This window comes from Polyodon spathula, chromosome 58 (assembly GCF_017654505.1).
Source record: "Polyodon spathula isolate WHYD16114869_AA chromosome 58, ASM1765450v1, whole genome shotgun sequence".
In the NCBI taxonomy this organism is placed as follows: domain Eukaryota; kingdom Metazoa; phylum Chordata; class Actinopteri; order Acipenseriformes; family Polyodontidae; genus Polyodon; species Polyodon spathula.
Genome location: NC_054591.1, coordinates 102001 through 123253, shown reverse-complemented (window position 1 = coordinate 123253; position 21253 = coordinate 102001). Strand labels below are relative to the sequence as shown.

Sequence of the window (21253 nt, the reverse complement as noted above, 5' to 3'; positions counted from 1 at the left end):
GACTGTTGTGGGTAAAATATTCCAATGAGTTACCTTTGAGGTGGTGTATATGAAGAGGAGCTAAACATCTTTAATTTGGTAAATGCATTGTACTTGTCAGAATTCCACATAAACCCAAATTAACGACTGAATTCTAAGGACTGTGACATACTCACTCTTTGCGGAATCCCGTCTGGCTCTCCTTGCACGAGATCACCACAAACGCAGCTCCGGGGAAGTTGACATCCATGTTGACCTTCGACTCTGTGATGGGAAACTCTTCAGAAGGAAACTGCTCGGGAGCATTCTGCAAAAAAAAAAAAAAAAAAAAAAAAAAACATACGTGGATGTGCTCCCTTAGGCTTTTACAGTGAACATCTGAAGATTATAAAATGTAGCTGCAGGCTGGTTACTGGGCTTACCTGTAGGAAAGAGCAGATCTGTTTGGTTAGGTCTAACAAGCTCTCCTCTCCTTGGTGCAGGGCCCGGGTTATGGCCACGGTAAGCCACTCTCTGATTGGCTGTGCATTGCCCTGATAGAAGAGGTCGGTAGGGGAGCAGCTCTGGCCCTGGATGCAGTGCTGGAAAGACTGGGCTAATAGGATGGAGTTGGAGCTGATAGTACCATCTGCAGAAGAAGCACAGTCAGAATTATTGCTGCAACACAACATCTGGGTCCCTGCAAATTAATTTTATTCATGTATTTAAGCACCATGATGTGTCTGAAAGCTACAAGATTTGACAGAAATTTGCTCTCCCTACAGTATCAAAAGACGAGGCAATAGTGAGCACCAGAATCATTTCCAACACAGGACTTATTTTAACCTACCTCCCTTACTGTGAAGGTATGTCTCCACCTCGACCAGCTTATTCATGTGATCCCCGCTTCAAATATCATAAATCAGAATCTGAAATACAATCTGAACTACTACTCCTGGTCTCTTTCCACATACACTAACCAGGAGTATACATTTTCTCCTGAAAAGGTAGTTCACCTGGAAGAGGCGGAGCCAGCAGCTGATTGGACAGGAGCTGCAGGTGCTCCAGTGTGATGTCACGAATGGCAGGGATGTGGAAGAGCCGAGTGAAAGTGTGCGGGGATTTCGGAGCGAAGATATTGAGCAGAGCCATGCGGCAGTAGAGCCTAGCCAGGGCGGCTTCACCACGCAGCAGCTCCCTGCAGGAAAAACAGGATCAGAGACAACTGCAGTGATATCCCTCTATGTAGACTTAGCATTGAAGAAGCAGAGCAAGTCCAGCAGATATGGCCTTGTGTTCATTTCCTCCAGTGTTTAGCTCGAGTTCAACTCTGTGAGCAATGTTAATCGGTATGATGTGTTTTCAGAAGCAGCCTGTGTTACCTGTGGATTTGGATGTTGGTGCTGTCCATGGTGACGAGTCCATTAGCTGCAGTGCGTCTGGACCCAGCCGGCGGTCTCTCCAGCATGTCGATGGGATACCAGTACCGGACCAGGACCCCCTCACTGCGCAGGTATGTCTCCACCTGGACCAGCTCATTCATCTGAAAGCAGGATCAGAAAGGAAATTTCATGAGGCTAGTAAACTATTTTAGAAGTTTCCTTTCTGGCTATTCACTTTTCAACTGAAGGCAGTTGTTCAAACTACTGGTTACTTCTTTGCAATATACTTCTGTTGTATTACCATCTGTACATAATCATACATTTCATAGCAAAAAATGAATTTTGCCCAAGTCAAACCTAAAACCTTTTGTTTACTTTAGTAATTGTTTAGAAATTCAAACCTATATCAATTACTGTACTGTTATTAAGTTGACAAGCTTTGACTAGAACCTTACATTTCATACTTACCGAGTCGACATCCAGAACTACCCCATGCAAGGCGAAAGTTTTCAGCATCCCTCTGATTGCAAACTTAGGCAATGCAGTCCCGCCTGTAGTGCTGTTTGTGTTGTTACTTTCTGGAGACCTGATTACCACAGTCAGCCCTTTAGTCAGGAGGAAGCATTCAAATGTAACCTTGTAGTGCTTTTATACTATACTGTATGAATGAAAAAAATAACAAAAAAAAATAAATCTTTGATGGCTAACTGTTTCAGTCAGAAAAGTTTTTACCTTTGCGAACTTTATCGATTGTGAATTTATTTGCCTCCTCTTTAATATCCTCAATGGTTGGAAGGTAGAGGTCTCTGGGAATACCGCCGTTTTCTTCATACAGGAATTCCACTGTCTGCCGGGCAATATCAACCATGCCTGTGAAGATTTGAAATACACTGCATTAGGTTCAATCACTTGAAATTGTTAATTTCTACATTTCAAAACACACATATACAAGGGCACATGGTCTCAGCTGCGTCTTGTGTGCCAGTATAACCCCCCCCCCCCAAAAAAAAACAAGTTATCTAAAAAGCTAGTGTGGGCCCTATTTAAATGTTCAGATCAACTTCCTAGAAACCAGAGTCTTACAATGAGAGATTGGGATAAAAACTCCCAAGCAAATATCTTAAAAATAAACACATGCAGTGAAGCCTGTGCAAGCCGTACCCAGCTGCAGCGCTCCCTTGATCTGGTCCAGTCCAGACTTCCTCTCCGCTTCGTTTCGGAACCTCCTGCGGATTGTAGGGAAGACCTTGGTCTCCCACGCCTTCACCAGCAGAGCATAGTGGTCCTCCTGTACAACACACCAAAACACCCTGTATCAGTAGCCTGGAGCACAATTAAGAAAAGCTTATAACAAAAGGCACTGAAATACAATATAAGCAGTAACAGTTTAGGAGCCATCCTGTGGGTTCATTTTTGGAAACCCTTGCAGCACTGCAAGTTGCACTGGCCCTGTAAAAACAAGGTTATTTATAAAGCTGCGATACTTGTGCTCCTCCCTCTCTCTCACTCACCCTCGGGATGTCATCATCCTCGTCATCATCACTTTCATCATCGACGATGGGCGGGTGATGAGATTCGGGACCTGATGTGATTAAGTTCTCATAGCTCAGCTCAACCTTGTAATAGCAGGATGAATTGCTGTCATACTCTAAGGAGACAGAAGATTGAATACTTTTTTTTGTATAGGAAATTGACTCAAACCTATTTTAACTAAGGACATGAAATAAAGACCCTGCTTCTTGTTCCTCTAAGCTGCCACTGGTTTACAACAGAGATGCATCTTGTTCAGCTTTCTATTGTGAGAGATGGATTTATTAAATATTAATGAAAAAAAAGGATACCGACCGGGTTTTATTGTGAGGTTACAAAAGAGTTACTTCCATTTCTGCAGTGACAGGCCAAAAAACACTTGTTTTCACTGCTTCACTTTGGCACCCACGTGTATGATAGATGATCTCATACAATAGTTTTTTAATAGTAAGAAAGTAACAAGTAGAAGAAACCCCAAAAGGACTCACGCTGTATTGTTGTGGCCACGGCTGCTATCTTGCAGGGCGGACCATGGGATCCCGGATCAGAGGCCACGCTGGCACCGGCATCATCGCTGTCAGAGGCCATGGCGAAGGGCAGAGCTTCGAAGTTGGCACTGATCTCCTCGGCCAGGTCAATACACAGGTCAGCAGCGTTCCTGTGGGCCTGCCCCTCCACATAGGCAAACGGCCGGCACCCAAAGTTCGCCCGGATTTTGGTATTCTGAAGCAGATAAATAATGTAAGAATCTCCACCATGTATCCTTATTCCTTTACAGATCCAGATATTTTAGCACATTATGTGTCTGAAATTGTACGTCAGCACTTTATACATTACGTGTGGTTAGCAGCCTACCAGGTTTAGGGTTCACTTATACAGAACATACATAGTCATCCTAGAGTCACCCACCTTCTTCTGAATGTGGACCAGGGGCCACATCCCCCCGGACACGTCCTCCAGGAAGGGGGGTAGCCGCTGCCCGCAGTACGTGAAGTAAACTCTGCCCTTAGCAGCCTGGCCAGGAGGGGGAGGAGTGCCTTCAGACCGCTCCCAGCCGATACCAGCGACATCACCTGCAAGCAGGAAGCAAACCCCAGCGTGCATTCAGGAGCAGCACTTATCGGGGACAGCCCGGCCAATGGTATACTTCACCAGCTGCATACAGTTTAAAAGTGTGCTTGATGTGTTTTACTTAAAACATAATGTTAAAGTTATTTATAATTTCCCCAATATCCCCAAATATAATGTCTGTCTGCAGTCATTACGCTGGACTGAAGTAGAGCTGGAAAAAGACTCTCTTTGACCACCAAGAAAGCATGATGGACAAGGCGCAGACCCACCTTGAGTTCTGTGATATAGTACTGTGCCTTACTATAGGACAGAAACTAACTTAAATATAATTCATCAGGGAAAATAGTATTGAAGTGAAACAAGGGTTGGAAAGAGGATTTTACATTATTGGCAACAATAACACTAAACTAAAAGAACAGGAAGGCTTACCAGGAACCAGAGCCACGTCCAGGCGTACACTCTTCCACTGCAACAAACTGGAGCCATTGTAGTGCACAGCTCTTCCATTACTGTCACGGATAGGCAGAGAAAAAACACTTAGGACTTTGTTCATGTGTGAGAAAACACATTTTACTGTAGCAATACACACTTTTGTCTGCCTAAATCCTGTTGAGGCTATGTTGGTTTTAAAACAGAAGACACTTTGCCGTAATGTTTGTCCTTGAATTCAATTTTTGTTTTGCGTTTCTAAATTCAGCACTATTAATAGTTATGGATGATGGTTTTACAACATTAAATATGCTGTTGTCCTCCAATGCCATATATTATTTAAACCACAAATGTAGCATTTGGTAAACAAACCACAATATAAAAAGCATACACTAGCAAAATATAACTTGTAACAAATGGTCATTTTAAATGTTAAAATAAAAATTATTGAAATTGCGGTTTCCACACACACATATATATATTTTACATATATATATATATATATATATACACACACACACACACACACACACACACACACACACTTAGAATTGCATCTTCAGACTCTTTAATAATGTTACAGTACTTCTAATTGTTCTCCCTGTTTCTCTGTAATAGTACAGCGAGTGCCTCAGCCAGATACACACTTGTGAAACAGGCAAGTCCCCACTGGATTGGTCCAAGCACCATCTCTCTTCTCAGCTTCTGTAGCAAATCCAAAGGAAACGATTGGTCCGCTGTCATCATCCGAGTCTCCATAGGAAACAACCTCGACCTCCCAGTAGAAGGAAGGGGCCTGGGCGAAAGAGAAAGAGAGAGAGGAGTGGAGAGAGGAGAGAGGAAGAGAGAGTGAGAGAGAGAGAGACTGACTCAAGTGTAATCTCAAATGAAAAACATCTAAATAGATTACAAATCTGATGGAAATACTTTGTAAGTTATCTGAAAAGTAAAACAAAGTACACAGACATTAAAATAGCAGCCACAAACCTGTACTGAACACCAAAGAACAACTATTCAAGTGGAATTTGTATACATTTGCAGCAACTACTGAATGGAGACACCAAAAAGACAAAGTCGTAAATCAATTCAGTAAATGTACCACCCTCTCACCTGCACAGGTATGGGGGAGGTAGCGTAGATGAAGGTCCCTCGAGGCAGGCCTCCTCCAGCACTGGGGTCGGCCAGGAAGGTGACGGATGTTAACCGCGAGGAAAACATGCAGGCGCGCACTTGAGGGAACACTCGAGACGGACACCAGGTGATCTCTTTGGGCTGCCAAGAGAAATAACTCACATTAGTACGCTAGGCTACTGTAGTGAATGGTGTTCAGACTGCAGGATAGTCATGCTGAAGTCTTTACCTGTCTCCTGTCCGTCTGTAGGGGTGGGGGAGGAGGACGGGCACAGTCCCGGTACAGCATCCGGAGTCTCTCGCACTGAGCTTCCACCACCACTAGCCGCTCCCCTGCAAAACAGTCTGCAGATGAACCAAGGTACTATTCACAGACATGCATACATTTATTAATATATATTAATTACCGTATCAACTAGGGGACTGTCAATTAGTACCATTTACATGTGCCGAGTCACATTTAAAAAGTAAATACAGGTATCTGATGAGCTACGGTACGTTAGGCCACTGCAGAAAAGGTAGAAGCAGACCAGATGGTAAGGTCACAGAGCTTCTACTTATGTGAGGTAAGATTTTTCAGATAAAACGTATCTTAACTACTGTACATATGAATGACTGGAGATTTGCTATATTTTCGGAAAACCCCACAAAAAGCCTAGAGCAATTTCTAAAAATAAAACTGAACTAACGATCAGCAAGTATTCTCTGGTAATTCACCCCCTCCCCCCTCCTCCCCCCCTTGTTGGTCTTGTTGCTTCACTGCTGGGTACTCACCAGGGCTACACTCTTGTGCCACTAGGTTGAGCACCTCTACAGCAGCAGGGCACTGCTGAATGAACTCTTCACAGAATGAGCTGTCCTCCAGGAGCTGGGCCATCACCAAACAGGCTCTGAGAAAAACAAACTAAACTACAGTACTCTACTCGCTGTGTAGACCTGGAATGTGGGCAGGCAGTATCAAACCTTCCCCCCATGGAAGATATGTTACTGTATAAATGCATTTATTTCAAAGGTTTTGTTCTCCAGAATAAACAAGTCCTAAAATGTTTACAAAGGGGTCCCCGGGGACAGTAGTATCCCAAATTCACACAACAAAAACTGTTTCGAGGTTTGTTTTTGCTGTGTTAAGAGTGATAATAGAGGTCTAAAGTTTGATTTGTTTCAGACAGTTAAACTTCCGCCTCAAGAGAACATTGAGCTCTTGAAAGCTTGTGTTTAAATATTACAGGTAATCCAATAAGTAGCATCAACTCTTCAAATCTATTATTACAATAGCAATTGAAATGTAATTTTTTATACAAAGTTTGACGGTAGTGATTGTAGTAGATAACTGGTTCTTGCTCCGCCACAGTCCCAAAGCTCAGAGGTTCTGCTACCTCAACACGTTATATTGCATTTCCATGCCTCCTTTTAAGACTTGTGCTAGCTCTGATGGCTTCAGTTAACAGAAGCAGAGACCTTACCTGCTTCTGATCTCAGCCAGGAGCCGCACCACGGCCATGACAGGGCTGGAGCCGTCGCCAGTGGCAGGCAGGGAGGTGTGGATGGAGAGGCTCCCTTCATGAGGAAGCAGCATGGACTGAACCGCCTGCACCACCTTCTCTGTGATCGACAGTTTATACAGCGGCAGAGCCTGAAAACAAGCGCACACCCTTTATACACAATCAAAAAGCTTTCACTTAATGTACCGTACATAGGTCTATACAAACAATAGCCTCATCTGTGGACCAAAGTCTTCTTAAAAACTCTCTGCCTAATGAGGCTCTGCAGACAGCTCAAAAGTATAACTTGATCCTCACATGCTTTTGCAAAAAAAGGATTCATTTGTTTGAGCAGCCAATACAATCTGACATTATGGTGAGACACTGTAATCAATCTCCAATTGCAAATTTGACTATGATTTATCCCTGTAACCTGACAATTCCACAATGACCTGGATCTCCTCAAAACTCACGTCTGATCTGGGAGTAATGAGACGGGATATGGGAACCGTCAGAAGATCAGAAGCTTTGCAGGTCTTCCTGTAATCCGAAGATGGAAACTTAACAATGGCTATGCCTTCTTGTTCATTTATAGACATCACCACACCAGCACTGCCCAGGATTCCTTTCCCCACAACCTGCATGACAGAAAAAAGGATGTATTACACACATACCCCATCCAAGGATATGAAAAGCACATCACAGGTTCTGTAACATGACAAAAAGGAGGTCACTATGACCTAGATTCTGATCAAGAAGTCATATTAAGGAGAGCCCATTTCAAGATTACTCACAATTGTTTTTTAAAATATGGTAAGAAATTTTACTTAAAGACATACGTATGGGGAAAAACTTGCATCCTCATCAAAATCACAGTGGATACATTAAAACACTGGGACAAAATTACAGTGCAATGTTGGGCAGTGCAGAAACCAGCAACTAACAAAACATAAAAGCATTTGATTTTGAATTCGCTCTACTAAGCTGAAAAGCAAGGGAAAGCACAAACACGTGTAAGAAAAAAAACCCCACCATGGCAAACTGCAAAATTCCTGTACAGATGTGCCATGGTAAAATGGGTGGACCCAGAAATGTGCAGGCCAGCAGGATGCTTTCATTACCTGGACCTCAGAGCCGATCTTGATGGTCTCCTTGAAGCCCCCGAGTGCACAGAGAGCTGCCACTGCCTGGCGAGCGATGGCCTGCAGCTTGGCCAGCTTCCTACCACTGCTGCTGCCGTTCTCCAGGATACTCTCTGCATACTTCCCCAGCTGAGGGATGAACATTAGGGCTCGGGACAGTACCTACCAGGGTGGGCACAAAACACACTCTCAGTAGGGAAAAAGAAACTATCCACGCAATGTGATGAAGAGCAACATCCTTCAAGAGTGCATGCAATTCTCTTTAGCACACGTGCACAAAAAGCAATTTTACTGAATGGGAAATGGTAGAACATTTTTACTTTTTCTGCAGTGCTTGTCCAAATCTGAGCTGTGTTGGTTTCAGGTGCCGTCAAGAGGCCATGCAGCAAGGCAATCACCTCTGCTGCCATGCTGTTAGCCACGTGGCCACTGATAAAAGGCCTGACTGGATCCGACCTAAACAAAAACAATTCATTTTATTTACAATATAGAAGGAGTATTACAGAAGTAGAACACTCCACATGAGTTATAAGCCAGCAACAAGACAGTATATTAATGGTTATATTAAACTGCTAATCTTTAAAGTGTTACCAGCAAGTTTACCACTGGACTACTGGGTGGTGATTTGGGACACCTCAGCTGCTCACACGTTTCATTCAAGTTTTAATCAAAATGGAAATATTCTCCTTTGTAAAGGTCCCGGTCACCTGGCGAGTTCGGTGTTCCTCTCCCTGCAGACGGCGGTCTGTGTGGTTTTCTTCTTCTCCTCAGTTGATAATCCACTGGCTGCTTCCTGGCTGACGATCTCGACAGGAGGCCCCACACTCACAATCAACCCAGACTGCGCCCACTTGGTGGCTTTGCGGAGGGCAGCCACTGCTTCTTCTGTGATCACCTCACAGCATCCACTCTGAATGACAAGTACAATACATTAAATGGGCAAACTGTGGAAGGCCACTAAAACAGGGTGTTGGTGTGCATGTGTATCTGTTCTCTGTAGCATATACAGTAAATTACCTCTCTCCTATCTGTACTGGGACACAAGCTAATAACTTAGATTTCTTACCCAGATCTTTATATCAGACCCAATCTGTTTAAACCAGTGAAGTCCCCTGCGCCACAGTTTATTATTAGTCGAACACAACCTGAATGTTAATTTAACAGTACTTTCCTGCACCTCTTTATTGCTGGTTTTATAAACGTTACAATTATTTCCCTTTTCAATCAAATCAGGCACTATTCAGTGTAATTGGATCATTTAAAAAACTATTTAACGATGGGTATTTAGTGAGAGTAGCTGGCCGATGGGAAGTGCTAACTAGGTTGAGTCTTGTATAAAGCAAATCAGTCTACCTTGGTCATGTCTCGATCCATCTTCACCACCTTCTCCATGTTTGCCCCAGTACCCAGTCGGAATGGACGTCCCTCTGAGCTACTGCAAAGAAACAAAAAACAAATAGGTCAAACGATCTAGAAGAAAAAAAAAATAGACTTACTTAATGGCTTACGATGTACGTAACATTGCAATTGAGAGGCGCAATATCAGTCTTTACCTCAGCAGTGGCTGCAGCACCTCGTGGGACGACTGGTCTTCTCGTTTGTGGATGAAAATGGAGAGTTTGCCATCCACGGCCTCGCCCTCCTCCTCTGCGTCTTTGTCCATCTTCAGGGAGTTCTTGGGGCTCATTCGAGAGAGGCTGGTTTCTGGCTCTGAGCAGCTGGGCGACAGCACAGTCTGGCAACCTTCAAAAGAATGGAAGTGAAACTTTGAAATGGAGCAATTGCTAAAGGACAGAGAAAGACAAAACACATACAGAAGAAAGAAAAATTAATAAATCAATAAGCATGCAGTGTGCTTTAAAAACTTTCGCATGTTTAAAAAATGTCACTTATTTTAGAATAAATGCAATTTGAAGTTTCACTGTTCTTTATGTACTGCTGCTTTGAGATGTTTATGAGGTGCACATGTGTAAAACATTTTGCTCACACACACACCTGGTACAACGTAGTCTGCCAGTTTGGCCAGCAGCAAGGATGCGATTTTGGAGGCTGGGTCACCGGGGTCATCCTGGTCAGTGTCCAGAGTCTGAATGGAGTAGCTCCAAGGTGGCAGCTCCACGTTCCCACAGTCCTCCACGCTCATCAGGGGTAGCGCAGCCCGGCACAGCTGCAGGATGATCAGCACCAGCTTGGGGGAGGGCCGCTGGTCCAGGAGCAGGGACAGCAGCTTGGAAACACAGGCAGGCTGGCTTAGAATAGCCTTCCCAATGTGACTCCTGAAAGCAACGAAGAAGAGAAGGAAGAAGTCAAGTCCAGAGAAGAAGAAACATGAATTCTGTTCTAGTCATTTGTTTTGTCATGGTATATGTGTTTTTTTAAATTGCTTTTGTAAGTTATACAATTGCAAAAGACAGTCCTGAAGTATTGTCTCCCACACCTTGACAAGTCGTTCAAGAGGCTCAGAACGTCCTGCAAGGCATCATTCCCAGCCGCTTGGTTCCCACAGCACTCTGTGGCACGAGCCAGGTGATTGGTCAATAGGCTGGACACCTGACGAGCCAGGCCAGAATGCACTGCACCTGTTAACCCTCCTGAAACAAACAGCCAGGGACAAATTTACTTCCTGAGTTCAATCCCTAACCTATTCATCCTGACAATGTACTGTACAAGAAACACACAATTCAGGACAGAGCGCATTCAATTATCCTGATATCGATAGGGTAGGGTAGGGACAGTGTCTGAATGGCTAGTTTCCATCTTAAATTGTGGAGGGAAAAAACACTCTCTCCAAGCAGTTAGTAAAGTTTAAACTCAACTGTCTTATAAGAGTTAGCTAGGAAAACATCCCCGGGATGCCTATACGTTACCTCGACCTAATGTTCTACTGCTTGCCTTCTTTCTTGTGAGACCTATAAAAAAAGATCTGTTCAGTAGTCAAAGAAACTACATTCTGACAACCTACCAGCAGATCAACTGACATCCCAGTGGAAGACAGAGCTCCCATTGCATTGCGGATTATGTAATCTCACTTAATGAGGCATCAGCTTGTAGACACCACAGCTGAAATGGCTCAACTTCCAACGCAATGCAAGCCTGCATTGCAATTTAGAAAGCGGAGCTTGAAATAAACCGCAGACTGGACTCTTCACCCACAACCACAAAACAATCAGCACAATCTGAAACAATGGGAAAGAACCGGGCCTCACCTTCCACTTTCTCCCACTCCACACAGCGGTTTGCCAGGACCTGGAAGGCAGCCCAGGCCATGGTGGCTACTTTCTGCTTCTTTGTCTGCTTCTCGTTGGAGCTGCAGTCTCGTTGGCCACTCAGGCTACACAGGCGGTCCATGAGCTGTACCAGACCACTGCGCACCAGGCATTTCTCCTCACTCCTGCAGACAGGGCAAGGATAGCAACTGTGAAGCTCCTATAACACAACTAAAACCTCATATAGTACAGAGACAGGTCACGATCCTGCTGTGAAAAGGACATAAGGTAACAACTGCTAACATTACAAATGGTGTACTCTACTTGTCTCATAACTGGATGAAAAGCATGTTGGCTTTTTTCTGAAAACCTAAACAGTTTTGTTAATATTAAACAGATAAAATGAAGGAGCCACAGAGCAGTACTGCCCCTTGGTTTCAATTGATAAAGGCGCTCTTTGAAGTGTTGAATGGGCTTGTACAGTACCTTGTGTAAGGTATAGTGCAGAGCAGGCCGATACTGTTGGCACAGGCGATCGGGTAGCGAGCACACAGCGAGACCACAGACGTCATGGTCTCTCCAAAGGCCTCTTGGACCTGCTCTACCATGCCACCGCAGGTCAAATCCTCTATCCTGCCAACAGATACACATACATGCACGCAAATAATGCAAATTAGGAGCATTTCACTCATTAACCACACACCATTTCCAAACCCAGTTCTGTGTTATACAACTTTTTTTTTTGTACACTTTAGAAACTTAAGATTTTTTTTTTTTTACTGTTATAACAAGGATAAAGAACATGCACATTTTTGGAAACAAGAAGAGGCCATTTGTCCCTTCAAGGCTCATCCCTTGCTATAAATCTAATTTTAGAGTGTATGATCAAATTGGATGTGCCTGGTGTTTCAGATGCTCCTACGTCAAACGGTTATCTATTCAGTGCTTTTAGTGCTTTTGTCCTTGCAGTAATCATTAAGGAATATGGAAATTTGGTTAGCATGGGTTCAAACAGAACTGAAACAGGTCCTGCTTACCTGGGCCCACCCTGCAGCACCATGGTGACCGGACCCACCAGGTGAGTGACCCCTCCCACACGCACTGCAGCGGTCAGCAGCTCCCGCATGTGAACCAGAGCCTGCTTCCGTGTGTTCCCTCGCTGCCACCGCGTCTGGGCTGCACATAGGAAACTGCTGCCAGACACCTGAGACCATCACAAGAAAAATACACACAGGATCAGCCCTGAGCTTTCACGTTACATTGTGCCATTCTCGTCATTCATAGAGAATGCACTTTGCTGTGACCTATATAACAAATAAGTGTTCTAAAAAGCATAGTATAGTGCAGTATAGGGCAAACAGTACAGCAAAAGGGCTCAAGGCCATTTAGAATGATTGCAAACCATGAAAAACGGGGAAAACTTTTTTTTATTTTTTTAAGACTTCAATGGTACTTCCTCTAAATGACCACCTGTATTATTACTGATGTGTAATTTAGTCAATTAGTATTTTCCCTTGTAAATCAACCACATTTTCACGCACTATTAAGTATAAGGAGACTGTCAGACTTACCGCCTGGTCGGGGTTGGTCCCAATGAAAGCAAAGAGCTGCCCCAGCAGCACACTGTAGGTGGGCTTGTCCCTGCTGTCCTCAATAGCCAGAGACTGCAGCAGAGTGAAGGAACTGCTGCGGTGACTGGTGGCGTGATGGCGCCTCCTGCAGGCAGACAACAAAATTACACACATTGGGAGAAGAGTAAAGGCTGCTACACACCAGACGTGATGCGGCATGCAGAACTGTGCAGTGATGCGTCAAAATGAATACAACCTATACTTTTGATAAGTATCTTTCACACCACAGGCAACGCGACAGGCAACGCAGAAGCAGCACTGGAGCGATGCAAAATAAATAGGATTGAATCCTATTTTTGGTGATTTGACGCGCGTCAACCAAGGCACTGAGCAATCAGACAACAGCTTCAATGCACATGGTCCAGCAAGGTGAATCGGTATCCAAAATGACAGAGGAAACAATAACACTTGTTGAAAAAATACCCACACCTTTATGACAAGGGGCATCACAAAAAAGATGCAGATTTGAAAGATAATATATAGTTGTCCATTTCGAAGGAACTGGATGAGCCTATTTATTGTTAAAATACCGTCACAGAAGACTCTCAATTTCCACACCATGTTGACGAATATGTACCATTCTTGATCATAGTTTTGTTTATAGCACTTTTCGCCTTGGTGTCACTTCTTGTGTGTGTGTGGTCACGTCGCTGCAAAAGTCTCTTGTCGCCAATTTTAAAAAAACTGCATCGTGTCTGGTGTGTGGAGACTTTTGGGGAAGAAGGACAGGCTTTTTGAACAGTGATGAATTTATTCTACACAACCTTGGAAGTTTAATTTGTATTTTGGTTTCCCTGGGCTAGAAAAGTTCTGTTTGTGGGTCCCATCAAAGAACTGCGTCAGCATGTCACAAACGTATAAACTGGTTAATATAAAATCAGGAGCTCACTGGGGTCCCACCTTTGATTGCCTCTGTTAAACTCCAGATCCTCACTGGCAATCATTTCCAAGTCAGAGGGCGCAGACATGCTGCGCAGGAAGATGGGTTGCTTGACAGTGTGAGACATGGCCTTGGTCTCAGAGACTGACTTGCAGGCTGCAAGACATGTTTTATAAATTCAATTTTTTTCTTTTCATACAACATTTTTCCCATTGAATGGAACTACACCAATAGGTTTGGTTTTAAAAAGTATAGTTTTGTCACTGATTTCAAAAGGTTCTTGCCAAAAACACAACAACAAAGGCAATCAAGCTTTCCTTCATAAACAAAAACCAGCACATCATACCTGGTGTGTCTGCAGGGGTCCCTGATAAACTCCTGGACTGTGCAGCGATTGTCACATGCAGCAGCAGCTCAGCTCGATTCATCAGGCTCTTCACTAAAGCTTTTGTTTTCGCCAGAGGAATTGCAGCCTTCTGTATCAGCGAGTTCACTTCCTGAGTGAACTTCTCTCTAGAAACAAGTGTAAAACAGAGGCATGAAGGACTGTTCCTCCATGGTCATGGAAACAGAAGGCTCACCTACTGTTTTCTATCAGTTTCACACCAGGTGTGGCTGGTTGAAGTACTGATTGGCGTTACTCTCAATGCTCATTCACAATAGGGAGTCTGATTAGCTTTTACCTATCGTAGCACACTGTTAGAAACCAGCCCTCTGCTTTTCTAGCACAGATTCTAAGGAGACATGTATGTTTTTTTGGGTAATAGTAAAAAGTCATTAATATGCCTAAATCTGACTGGCCCAAAGGGTTCTGGTAGAATACAAGCTGGAAGGGCCATTTAAACGTCATGGCGTGAGGGATAACTTGCATTCAATACTCGACTTGCTGGCAGAGCTTACCTCAGCGTTAGAACAACATTTTCCAAATCACTGCCGTCGAACACAACCTCTTTCAGCGAGCAGAGCAGCTCCAGCTCCTTCATCTTGTTCTAATAAAAAACAAAAAACGAGAGGATGGTATTTTAAAACCTGAAAAGCCCTCGTAGGCTACACGGAGTGTAAAACACACAAACACTAGTACTACAGTCTCACCTCATAAAAATGATAGTCGTGGAAGAAGGGTGAATTGTTCTCCAGCTTGCCCTGCTGGGCCTCTTCCACCTCATTCTGCCACTTCTGCTCTAATTCAGCCACACACTGCAGGTGGGAAAAAATAGAGCAAGCAATATATATGAGCAATAGAGAGAGAGAGAGAGAGAGAGAGAGAGAGACAGATGCATAAAAACAAGTACAATACTAAAGTATCTTCAGGACATGCTGATGATTTAGATTGGATTCAACCCCACCTTCGGTGCGGCACCGCAATGGTACATTGTTAAAAACTAACAGCAGTATATTTCTCAAGCCCCAGGTCTCACCTGCAGCTGTCGCTCCATGGCGTTGATCTTTTTGAAGGTCTCAGCCATGATTTTGCAGAGCAGGTCATACTCCTCGCCGTGCTCCTCACGGTACTGAAAGTTGACGAGCGACTGCAGGGCGTCAATCAGGGTCAGGTGTTTAATGACACAAGAGACGATCACCTCCTCCATCACATCGGGCTGAATCACCTCCCTGTGGGGTATACAACGCAGCCCCTGGTCAGCTCACACTCTGCACGGCTGACTGCTAAATAATGCTAAATAGTGCTTTTCATATTTTTATTCAATTAAAACGCTGTATCGCCAGGAGACACACACACACGATGACAGACGATTTGCCCTGGTAAATATTATGAACAGGGATGGAAATAAGACACCCATTGTATAGCAATTAAAGTTTTACTAGTTTAATAAATCACACCTGAGGTTGTTACCTGTACACTGGCTGATGAAGCTCGTAGTAAAACCTGGAATGGGTGAAACTGCTATGCAACAGGAATCATATTTCCATCCCTGAATGAATGAATGATCTCTAATCAGCATGAACATACTTGATGCTGGGTCTGAACTGTGGGCGTGCGCGTCCAGAGATCTCCCGGAGCCTGCCCATGATGCCAGGGGGCAGGCGGATGCGGGGCAGGTCAAAGTAGCTCCCTGTGATTGGCCCTGGCGGGGGGATCAGCACATCGGAGGGGTAGGTGAACTCACGGTCCTCATCAATGGTCAACGGCAGGGGGGAGGGGCTGGGGGTGAGAGCTGGGGAAATGGCGCCATTCGATTCCACCTGCCACTGGCACCTAAATAAAAGAAAATTAAATATAGAAAATAAAAAAAGGAAAGCATTTCAGAAGTACCCTGAGCTGCAGTTCATGTGGGAACTAATTATATACAACCCCCTGGTTCTTAGTGCTTAATTAACATCCAGCCCAATTGCAACTCAAAACTACACTAAAAAGAGTCACATTAACCAAGGAAGCTAAAACTAAAGTATGTGTTTGAAGAATAGTTTTAAATCTTGTTGGGAGTACTACAGCATCAAGAGTTCTCTGGAGGATTCTTACAGTATTATAATAAAGTGGGCTCTTCCAGTACCTCTGCAGCAGTTTGGAGCGGAGCAGGTCCTGGCAGGCCTCTTCCTCGCGGGTGATCTCAGGTCCCTTGTAGAGGATCCGCAACATGGAGCAGGCAAGCACTGAGAGACCCAGAGCAAGGTCAGCCAGGAAGGGGAGACCCCCACACACATCTTCAGAGGATTCCTGCAGAGACAGAACACAACTCACTGCGGGCAGTCTAGCAGCTCACTGCACACTCGCATCCAAACCCAAGTGCTAGAGACAGACATTATACAATTTCACAGAACCATAACTGATAGAAAGGTTACTTGTTTAAATCATTTACTATAATGGAATGGAAGGAATATATTTCATCATGTATGAATACTTGGTAAGCCATGCACTAATAAATGAAGAGATAATATATATTACATTTATAAAGTACTACTTCTGAAGTGTGAATTCAAAACAGGATTACCTGAGCTCTGACAGTAGCAGAAAACCCCCACATTGCTTTATCTGGAGTGTTGTGTTCTCTGCCGCTTCTCATCTCAAATGAAAATGTGACCGTGTCCCCTTCCACCTAACAAAACGAACACATGCTCAGAATGATTGGGACGTGGGACAGGTATAGCTTTCTACAATGAAGAACACGGACATGTCAGAAATACAACACTTTGAAAGCAGTAGATTTTACCTTGATTAAGTCTTTTGGCCATCCCGTTCCCAGAACACTGCGACTGCCGTAACCCATGGTGTTCCCACCATACTCTATAACCTTCCTGCTGTTCGTGTTTGGACCTGCGTAAATCACAAGCTGACAGAATACACACAGGCCGGTAAGGAGGGATTGAGGGGCACATTAAACACGTTTATGGTAAGCTCCATTTAGATCACATCTGAAAAATACTCATGATGGATTGCACTTACTCCCATGGTACACTTCTCTAAGGAAACTTATGGGAATAATATATTAAAAAGCAAAAAAAAAAAAAAAAACTAGAACAGTGCCTAGAGCTAATTAACTGAATGGTAAGGTTTACAAGCGGATTCGTTAATGGCCTTTCTTTACAATTACCTTTCCATGTTGGCCACTATCACTTCTATGGACTAAATGATATTCAAAAATCGAGACTGCGTGCGCAAGAAATTACAGCTTTCTTAAAAAGGTAGCCTGAAGCATTCACTATCTATCCTTCCAAAACCATCTGTGATCTAAATTTCATTTTGTCAGCCTCGTTACACAACCTGTGGCCTACATTTTCCAAGTGTGGACAGACAATTTGTTGACAACAAATCGGTTATGAATTAGATATACTCTATTACATATTTTACTGCACTACAGTCCTCTTTCCAAGACTAACTTGGAATGCAAATCTTCAAGATTAAAAACCTCAGGTTAAATGTATGTCACTTAATTGTATATATGATATCTCTAGTGCTTGGTTTTGGATGCACAAGTGACAAGAATGTGTTTTCAATAGACAGTGAGTCGCGAGTCCTGACTGCAGTACAGTTTTGGACGGTGCTCACCTTATCGTAGTCGTACTGTGATGAACAGCGGGGGTCGAACCTCAGGTAGAGGCAGCGAGCTCCAGGGATGTGCACTGTATCTTTGAATTTATAGTTGTCCCTGACTGGGTGGACTGTCTCCACTGTCTTCCCAGCAGCCCAGGGTGCAGGGATCTTCAGGCCTGTGAGGAAGCCAGGCTCCTCCCTTTCCTCCAGGCTTTGGAAACTGAGAGGACAAATGAAACAGAATTTCAATTGATCACACAACCACTGTACTGAAAGTTAAAATCACTCTCACAACCCAGGTTATTGCAATGACTAACAAGATTTATAGAATAAAGACAGAATATGTCGATGACTATTATAAATAATACAGACCAGGTATCCTCCCTGACTTTTTTTTTTATAGGCTGCGATTGTTTACACGACAGCAAGCATTCACATTAGAGTGGATCACATGTGATAGACAGAATGATTCTCCCCATTGACTATGTGGCCTGACAGCTCATTACCTCTCAGTCGAGGAAAGCAGGATGCCCTTCTCAGCACATCCCCAGGGCAGGTCAGCAGTGTCAGAGAAGACAGGAGACTGAGTCTTCAGCAGTAGGGCAGTCTGGAACCAGATGTAAAAAAAGGAAACTTGGAACAACCAGAACAACTCATAATAGCAGATATAAAATCTGAACTAATATATATATATATATATATATATATATACACACACACACACACACACACAAACACACACACACACACACACAGTGCCTTTAGTAAGTATTCACCCCCCTTGGATGTTTTCACAATTTATTTTGTTACAAACTGCAATCTTGATGCATTTAAATGGGATTTTTTTCCCCTTTGATTTACACAACCTACTCAACACTTTGAAGAGGCAAGAGAATTTTTATTGTGAAACAGTTAATAAAAAAAAAAAAAAAAAAAAACTGAAATATCTTGGTTAGATAAGTATTTCACCCCCCTGATCCAATACTTGGTAGAACCACCTTTGGAAGCAATTACAGCTGTGAGTCCCTACCAGGTTTGCACATCTGGATCGTGCAATATTCTTTTTGGCAAAATTGTTCATGCTGTCAAGTTGGATGGGGATCGTTGGCAGACAGCAATCTTGCCACAGACTCTCAATCGGATTCAAGTCCAGGCTTTGACTGGGCCACTCTAGGACATTCACTTTCTTGTTTTTAAGCCACTCCAGGGTCGCTTTTGTCTTTTGCAGACTGAAGCAGGTTTTCCTCAAGGATTTGCCTGTATTCAGCAACATCCATTTTGCCCTCTACCCTGACAAGCTTCAAAGTCCCTGAATCTTTTGAGAGTCTCCCACATCCATATCTTTTTGTTGTAGGGATAACTGGTCAGCATAGAGAGCTTACCTGGCTGGTGTAGAGCACTAGCTGTACAAGCTGTGGCATGAGTGCATCTGCCATGATGAGGGTCTGCAGGTTTGGATGCATCAGTGATGTCAGCAGAACAGGCAGGAGGTGACCCAGTATGGTGGCCTTGGTCACCTGTTCCAAGCCTTTTAACCTTTAAAAATAAAACAAATCTTAATAAATTAAAACATAAATATCATTACAGGTGTGAGCGCCATGCAAAATCAACAGCATGTAGATTACCATCTCAGAAAATGTCCATGAACATTAGCCATCAAAAATCAGACAAGCTGTTGCCACGATCTTCGCTAGTCCTACTGTCTCCACTCTATCCCCAATCACCGTGGATATTCAGCCCTAACAAAATGAACACTTTCGGTATTATGCTTGCCAGGCTCTTAAGCCCCACTCACCTGTTCTCCCTGTCCGATATGTCACTGTTTATAATAGCAATGGTGACCTGCTGGAGTGTTTCCAACACCTCATCACATCCCACCAGGATTTTGGTAGCAAGCGATAAGATGCTAGTCTGCAGCTCCTAGACACAAGAACAGAAAACACGCTGCACACAGTAACACAGGTATGTTTTTTGTATGTGTGCATTGCTAATATTCTTCCGGATTCATTTTCACAAGTTAATGTTCTAAAAAAGGTGTATAGTGCTGTAGGCACCTTCATCCTTTGCCTAGTGTTGTACTTTTGTATTAAACCCAGACAGACTTCAAGCTACACTGTGTAAGCTTGCAGTTAACGGCAGACAATCCAAGAAAAAGGAAAAACTTAGCTGTTCTACATAGTACAAAGTAGACTGAAATACACTTTATAGTACATGAAAGCAAATGTACTATTATTAACAATCTAAGTGTTTTCTCTTTTCTAGTTCTCTGGTTAATCAAATTTTAAAACAATACAGCATATAACAGCATGCAAGTCAGACCAGCTAAGCACAGAAGACACAGGATCTGAGTGACTCATACAAAGCAGATTTTTTCATGATTTTACTGGCTTTACTTCAGAATAGCATTTAGAAATGAAAGTAACATTTCTAAAAGGGGAATCGTCAGTCTTCCAGTAGCTGAACAGAGGAGCAGCCACCAGCACATGTACTCTACACACACGCGAGACAGGCGGAGAGCAGAATCAGAATTAAAGCTGATGTTTACCTGTACCTTCAATGTTTCCCCCTGCAGGGAGCTGTCACTGTCATCATGCTCGTCGGGTTTGATCAGAACCGTGTTGCTCAGAAGGTGGTTCTGGACTGCCATGAGGTATCTCAGGCTAGGAGAGGCAACCTGGAAAATAAACGTGGCCAGCAACACAGGTCAATGTGGGCAAAGCCACTGGTGCAAAGGAAATGACTGGACGGCATGGGTATAGAATGATTAGCTAACTCACATACAATATAGTTAGGGTTGCCATCATTTGACAAGACAAGAAATTCCATCAGTGTTTTTTTTTTTTTTTTAAATAGTAAATGTTTGTCCTCTTGAAATGCTGCAAGTGAAATGAAGTGGAACTCTTAACCTCCTAATTAAATCCGGCAGGATTGTAGCCAAATGATTCCCTTGACTCACCGACAGCTGTCATGATTCCACTAGTTCCTGGAGGGCAGAATATGCTCTGTGGTGTGTGTTTGCCGATGTGCATGTGTATGACAAGTCAGTGCTCGTCAAATGAAGACAGAGGACTGGAGACACCCCTTTCATTGAACTGCAGGAAATTTATTGCAATAGCTTTGTTGCAGTGCTTTCTTTTCAGCAGTAGATGGGGTATTTTACAGCCTGCCAACATAGTGCAGCTCAGAAGTGACTCGCAATAAACACTGGCAGACAATGGCTGTATGGGATTGTATTTCTACTCTAGTGTGGATGCTTGCTGTCAGAGAGGATTGCTTTAGTGAGGATAACTTCAACAAAAGGTGTGAAACAGTGAGAATTGTGATCAGGAAAAAAAAACAGCTTAAAAGTAAATCAGACACAGCTTTTACTATTCTTGGATACATTTTTTCATCATTTGTTTACTGAAAAAACTTTGGATTAAGT

The 21253-nt window shown here is 43.5% G+C and overlaps 1 protein-coding gene across 1 annotated transcript in view; it reads right to left on the bottom strand.

The window, feature by feature from the left end:
• The window catches only part of LOC121307703 (probable E3 ubiquitin-protein ligase HECTD4), a 58534-nt gene that overhangs the window by 12138 nt on the left and 25143 nt on the right, over positions 1-21253 (bottom strand). The window contains exons 12-55 of the mRNA XM_041239957.1: positions 21070-21086; positions 20375-20503; positions 19625-19749; positions 19212-19365; positions 18336-18436; positions 17845-18049; positions 17009-17128; positions 16790-16894; positions 16352-16515; positions 15811-16056; positions 15260-15452; positions 14934-15038; positions 14742-14830; positions 14188-14354; positions 13862-13997; positions 12902-13046; positions 12368-12534; positions 11817-11963; positions 11331-11515; positions 10992-11033; positions 10562-10715; positions 10120-10400; positions 9678-9867; positions 9478-9559; positions 8832-9034; positions 8445-8580; positions 8104-8286; positions 7456-7620; positions 6965-7134; positions 6276-6391; positions 5731-5834; positions 5481-5642; positions 5018-5166; positions 4371-4450; positions 3780-3943; positions 3359-3593; positions 2852-2988; positions 2502-2628; positions 2073-2210; positions 1809-1945; positions 1341-1501; positions 975-1156; positions 402-607; positions 156-286 (exon numbers count right to left, since the gene is read on the bottom strand). Coding sequence (XP_041095891.1) covers positions 156-286; positions 402-607; positions 975-1156; positions 1341-1501; positions 1809-1945; positions 2073-2210; positions 2502-2628; positions 2852-2988; positions 3359-3593; positions 3780-3943; positions 4371-4450; positions 5018-5166; positions 5481-5642; positions 5731-5834; positions 6276-6391; positions 6965-7134; positions 7456-7620; positions 8104-8286; positions 8445-8580; positions 8832-9034; positions 9478-9559; positions 9678-9867; positions 10120-10400; positions 10562-10715; positions 10992-11033; positions 11331-11515; positions 11817-11963; positions 12368-12534; positions 12902-13046; positions 13862-13997; positions 14188-14354; positions 14742-14830; positions 14934-15038; positions 15260-15452; positions 15811-16056; positions 16352-16515; positions 16790-16894; positions 17009-17128; positions 17845-18049; positions 18336-18436; positions 19212-19365; positions 19625-19749; positions 20375-20503; positions 21070-21086 — 6535 coding nt within the window. The remainder of the gene's footprint in view (positions 1-155; positions 287-401; positions 608-974; positions 1157-1340; positions 1502-1808; positions 1946-2072; positions 2211-2501; positions 2629-2851; positions 2989-3358; positions 3594-3779; positions 3944-4370; positions 4451-5017; positions 5167-5480; positions 5643-5730; positions 5835-6275; positions 6392-6964; positions 7135-7455; positions 7621-8103; positions 8287-8444; positions 8581-8831; positions 9035-9477; positions 9560-9677; positions 9868-10119; positions 10401-10561; positions 10716-10991; positions 11034-11330; positions 11516-11816; positions 11964-12367; positions 12535-12901; positions 13047-13861; positions 13998-14187; positions 14355-14741; positions 14831-14933; positions 15039-15259; positions 15453-15810; positions 16057-16351; positions 16516-16789; positions 16895-17008; positions 17129-17844; positions 18050-18335; positions 18437-19211; positions 19366-19624; positions 19750-20374; positions 20504-21069; positions 21087-21253) is intronic.